General features: G+C 39.2%; 1 protein-coding gene across 1 annotated transcript; it reads right to left on the reverse strand.

Annotated features, from left to right (window-relative positions):
* Positions 1 to 579: 579 nt before the first annotated feature.
* Positions 580 to 5,725, reverse strand: LOC148909451 (uncharacterized). The gene has a single exon (XM_089034577.1). The coding sequence runs from the start codon at positions 4,893 to 4,895 to the stop codon at positions 2,964 to 2,966; it is 1,932 nt and encodes a 643-aa protein (XP_088890703.1). The 5' UTR covers positions 4,896 to 5,725; the 3' UTR covers positions 580 to 2,963.
* Between the last annotated feature and the right edge of the window lie 305 nt (positions 5,726 to 6,030).

Raw genomic sequence — 6,030 nt, forward strand, 5'->3', positions numbered from 1 at the left:
ATGTACCACGTGTACAAGTTTTTTTTACACCACGTGATCAAAATTAAGTCAAGTTTTAATCACGTGGTGTATAAACATGTCCACGTGGTATCACATTGGCATCACGTGGTCGATTTGAAATGTACTTCTGGATAACATAACAGACGCTACGAAGGCCATTAAAAAATTCCAACTGCCTCTGTACGGGATAATCTTGACCGAGGTCTGTAACCGACCGAGGTCAAGATTATCCCGTACAGACCGACCAAGCTCGGTTGATAAGAGTTTTATTATATGACCACTTTTCATTGAAAAGGACAAAATGTTTTCGCCGTAAGATTAATATGCGATCGGACCGGTTAATACCGGAGAATCTAGATCAGTCCGCGATGCGATCCATCCAATCAGATTGCTCGATTTGCTAGTGTCCAGGCTCTAAGATTCACGGTCATATAATATATATATATATATATATATATACATACATATACATAAAAGCGACATTAGACACCACGGGGGAATTATATAGGAAAACAAAGGCGCGCAGATCGTATTAGGGGGTATATTATCTTGACTTCGAATTTAAAAAATAATGAATGATTCAATTTTACCAATTTTATTTCACCATTCACTTTAATCTAAACTGGGCTCCCTGTGGCTTTACCACTGGAGTTCTACAAAGCGTAATAAAAATTCTAGCATGATTTTTTTATGAAGATCTACGAAGTTCTATCATAAAGTTCTACAAAAGTTCTGTAATACTTTTAAAGAAGAAACCACTACAAGATATACTACATGTACTACAAGTAGTTCGTTAACCAAATATAAAGATTATAGAAGATAACACAGCCAGAAGAACCAGTTTCTAAAATTTTGAGTAAGCTCAATTCCAAACTTCTCACCAAGTCTTGGTTTTAACCGAAGATAAATCATTACTAGAAGTAATATTTCAAAGCCGACAATGAGGACTGGACGGGATTTCAAGTCCAAGCAACTAGTTTCAGTTCGAGGCGCAGCTGAGGACTGGAGCTATAATTGCGCGGACTTGAAATCCTGTCCAGTCCGATATTGGAGGCTTTGAAATGACTTCTCATGCTCATTAATTAATCGACTTGGAGTAGCTGGAACAAAATCAATTCAGTCCTAGGACTGAATTAATTTTGTTCCAGTTACTACAGACTGAAATCAGTCCTTTCACAGGACTTTACCATGTTTCAAGTAACATCATGTGACTCAAAAATAGCCCATTGATTGGTTGGTTTCCTCATGAATTATTAATGAGTATGACAAACAGTTTTCCTTTATGGACATTGTAACAAGACTGAGATAGAAACTAGCTCCTGAAAGCTCAATATGTTCAATATATAATTTGAAAAGGAAAGAGTTCAGGACGGAAAACAGATGGGGCATTTGATTACTGTATTTGATCCGTTCAACAAGAGAATGTGAAAATATCTGGAGGGTAGGACTTGACCGATTATTTTTGTTCCAGGGTCCAGTTGTTCAAAGCCCGATTAGTGCTAATCCTGGGTTAACCCTTAATAAGGCATATAGAGTTAATCCTGGATTAGCGCTAATCCAGCTTTAAACAACCCGGCCTAGGGTGTCAATTCCCACCGGAAAAATATGAACACAGCATTTTGAAATGCCCCACCCAGCGTCCCATCGTTGAAAGCTTACGTGAATATAATAGCATCTTGCCAAAAAAACTATCACTTTATCATGCAAATACTGATTATTGATCTATTAACAACATTAACAATTTTTTTTTTCCTGGGCAATTTTCTTTAGTGAAAAAGTCCAAAAATTAAGCTGTGATTTGATATCACGCACACAAATGAAAAAGAAGCTGCGACATTCGTGTGTCCGGTTGTTTACCTCGTTTCTCTATAGCTAGACTCTTCAACGGGCGGGCATCGTCTTTCTCGTCCCAGGCTACCACGTCGTTATAAGGGAGAGAGGTGGGACAAAAGCGAGAACATTTCTATAGGCAAACTCAGTGACACTCACAAACAGTGATACACAGAATTTCGAGAAAGAGGGGATCAGGAGAGAGTGCATCATGAGCAATGGGTGTTGGTTAGGAAGATTTGTACCACCTCTTCATCCCTACTGAATAATGAAACGGTTCATCTACTATCTATACTACTTAAAAATTACGCCCTCATGACCAAGACCGTTTTCTCAAGGTTGTGTGCGCATCCAACTTGACGGGCCACAAAACTGAAAAACGCAAATTCAGTAAAATTGAGAAGCAAGTTTTATATTTAAAGAGGAAAATAATTGATTTTATGAATTCTTAACGAAAATTTTGTTATACCAATGCATGATAATACTCGTGTTCTGGTATCGTGGCCCCTTAAGTTCCTTAAATTTGGATGCGCACGCAACCTTGAGAAAACGTTGTATTGACTCATAGGACACAGTTCGCGCAAAATCGTTCATCGGTACAAGGGCACTAGGCCACGTAACGCGACCACAGTATTACTCAACCGTCTGTCAATCGCGGAGCCCCGGGCGCGGAGCATTAATATATTCAATCAAACTACCCTTTAACAACGATTTCATTGACTATAATAATGCCCTGTGATTGACAGGCGGTTGAGTATCACCATATGCAATGCAAAACCCGCGGTCGCGCCGTTGTCGTTGGTACGTATAGAGCTAAGTACTAATCGGTTATTTTAGAAACCTTTTGCAGTAATGGGCCCTTTGCACAAAGACACTATGAGTAAACATGTATAACGATCTTGATTCAAATAATCGGGGGGAAAAGCTTTAAAAATCCTACCACTATAGGTGTTCTAGTGCCCTTGTTTTGTCTTCACGACAATGAGAAAAAGTGGAACACGCACCTGGAAGCAATGCAGCCATCTGAAGGTTACGTGTAAAAACAGTCATCGTCACATTCCAAGGATGCATACATATTGTTCACTAAGTTCAGATTTGATGCAAAAACAAGACGGTATTCCATCGCTGTGGTCCTACATCATACGATTCCTCGATTGTCCCAAAGGTGACGGAACCGTTTCTTCAGTACTTGGATCATCACTATTACAGCTGTTTATACTTTGCACCCTGGGATTAACATCAAGCCTTACGACCAACAAATGCTCGTCTGGATTCCTACTGTTACCATCGATGGATTTTTTACTTCTGACGTTGGAATGGGCCGTTTTGGGTACCGGAGTACCCTCCAAAGTAGGTCGATTGCGTTTATTAATGCTTGTTGTGGGAAGTTGGTCACCAGAAGGATTCGACGGTGATTGGTCCTCAGCATGACTTATCAATGTGCCGTCGTTAGAATTTGCATCGTCCTGAGTTTGGCTCAAGAAATCCTTCACGATTTTCTCGATTCGGCAAGCGTTTTCTATTTCAACCAAATTCCAGTAGGAACTTCCTTCGCTAAATACCTCGAACATTTTAGGCAAAAGTCCAGTCATTAAGACAGCTAGTGCTTTCGTTGACTCATTTAAACTAGACTTCCCGTAAATCAGAATTGACGAAAACGTCAAAACCAGAAACAAAATAATGATAGTTAGTTTTAAGATCATGATAGTGTAGACTTCACTTCTTGGTAGAATTTGATCGATAACATGCTCAAAAAGTTTATGGGAGATTCTTGGCACTCCATTGTCATCAAATGTTAAAGCTTTTCTTCCGTTAAGGTATTTTTCTTGATGTTCTTTGCACTTTTCGAACGTTTGTTTGAGTAGTATTTGGTATCTACTCGTCACGGAACTCATGCAGTTCCAAGAGTAGTACACAAAAACAGAAATGATTGCAATGCGTGGGAAATAGTAATCTTTGCTGGCAACAAGCCCGATCCAAAGATACACAATTAATCTTGCTGATAATAGCAAGAAGTTCTGGATTATCATCGTAAAAGCATAAACAAAAAATGGCAAAAAAACAAGTAACATAGAAAATAGAATAAGACGAGCTAGTCTATTGTTAAAACATAATATTGATATAACATGAAACCAATACAATACTCGAGTGCGCAGTAATTTTCCTAAAGGTGAAACATACGCAATATAAAAAATAAACATTAGTATAGTGACAAATGGGAGTAGCAGCATCAGGACAAAACTGCAAAAAAAAGCAACAAACCTATTTCTTGCTTCTAAGAAAGGTCTTAACAAACAGAACCAGCCTTTAATCCAAACGAATGGTTTCAACCAATTTAACGCAATATCTTTTTCTTTTGGGCGAAGAAGCTGCATTAGGTTTCTTAAGTCTGTATCGTCTTCTTCTTGCTTGAGAGGCAGCAAATGTTCAATTTTTGGAAGAAAAGAAAACAATACCCCTACCAAATTATAGGTTACGATTACAAACAAGGTAATACTACCTTTAGATGCAACCAAAAGGTTTTTGACAGAGTCGTTGAACATCTTAGGTATTTCATGTGTTTTGGTGTACGATAGGAGGCCCAAGTCAACATAGCACAACGTCGGTAGGGCAAGAACAATAAGCAAGTTCCTTACGACGTTTGCACAATAATATTTAGTTGAAAAATATCGAATCGCTTGGACGGCACAGATAACAAGACGGTAAAGCGGATTTTGGACTTGACTGTTGAAACGCAAGGTTTCTGATTTCTTTTTATCCGGGACAATATTGAACAATGCGGGAAGACACAAGAGAGTGATTGCAGCTGCAATTACTATCGTTATGAAAATTGCAGCCATTTCCGAGTTAAGAACAGCTGGAATGTCACATTCAACTTGTTGTGTGTGAACGTTTCCTTTGCAGCATCTATAGTTCACTGTATTCGAGTCATTGACGGCGTAACATAGTACGCCTCTTTCTAATGTTACGTTACCCAGAAAGGTTCTGGCCAAGTTCGCTGTTACACAACTGTAGCTCAAGTTTTGCAAGCAGTTGATCGGCTCGACATCTACATTGACTTTCATATGATTTATAATTCTCGATAAAGTCGTGAAGGAATAAACAATGAAGTCCAAATCCAGCGATAAGAATGGCGCTTCAATGCTATCAACCCAAACCAAGTTCAAAGGATCTAAAATATCAGCGTTGTTATCTGAAGGTTCAAGCGATAAATTGTAACCAGAAAAATGTACAAACAATACTTGGGTCGAGTCTAAAGACAAGGAGGCGAATTTGTCAACAGACGAGCGATGAACGCTAACCACACACTTATTCTGGCAAGCAGGCTCCAGTGGTTGTCGATTTACTGTGCCTCTATTATATCCTAAAATGCTTTGGATGAAAGGGTAGAATACAAGAAGTATTACCACGTATAAAAAAAAAGGCGTTGTAGTAATGACCCAAAAATGTCTTCAGTGTTGCGGCATGTTTTGTTTTCCGTTCCATTCTCAATCGATAAAGGTTCGCGGAGTCGATCTTCAGTATAGTAAATGCAGAACTCTTTCCTCAGATTAAACTGCCTTCAGTCCCAGCAGTCCTGATGTAACGAGGCTTAAACTACTGAATTGCCAGTAGCAGGGAAATGAGAGTTCAACGCCATGATTCCTAATGTTCTCCGTGTACTCCCTCAATCCATGTCATCCATGAGTCATCAGATCATTGATTATTTTTAGAACTAGAACAGGTGGAACTAGAGCGCGTGTTCAGCGGTACACTGGTTCATGCTACAGTACTATGGTTCATGCTACGGTACCTAGGTTTATGCTACGGTACTGTGGTTGATGCTACGGAACTATGGTTGATGCTACGGTACCTAGGTTTATGCTACCGGTACAGGTTCATGTTATGGTATAAGTTCATGGTATGGTCCAAAACGTTTATACCCACCACGACGCAATGAGCTATTTTAGTATGCGATTCTTGATTGGTCAGATTGTAGTGGCGTCATGGCGGCAAGAGATCGGCAGTGACAAAGCAAGCTTCATGCAGTTAAAAAACAAAGCTTTATTCAATGTTAGAGGAATTCCTTGAGAAATTCTGAAAGGTATTTGAAGGAATCCAGAAACTGCACATCTAAATAATACTCAGCTGAGACAACATCATTCAAGCTTGTTTTTAAATCAAAACAATGGTCGCTCGATTGAGACTCCTTTTTTGGAG

The sequence above is a fragment of the Actinia tenebrosa genome, unplaced genomic scaffold (genome assembly GCF_029948245.1).
Source record: "Actinia tenebrosa isolate PJP-AT-01 unplaced genomic scaffold, QUT_ActTen_1.0 PGA_scaffold2__45_contigs__length_23673736, whole genome shotgun sequence".
In the NCBI taxonomy this organism is placed as follows: Eukaryota; Metazoa; Cnidaria; class Anthozoa; order Actiniaria; family Actiniidae; genus Actinia; species Actinia tenebrosa.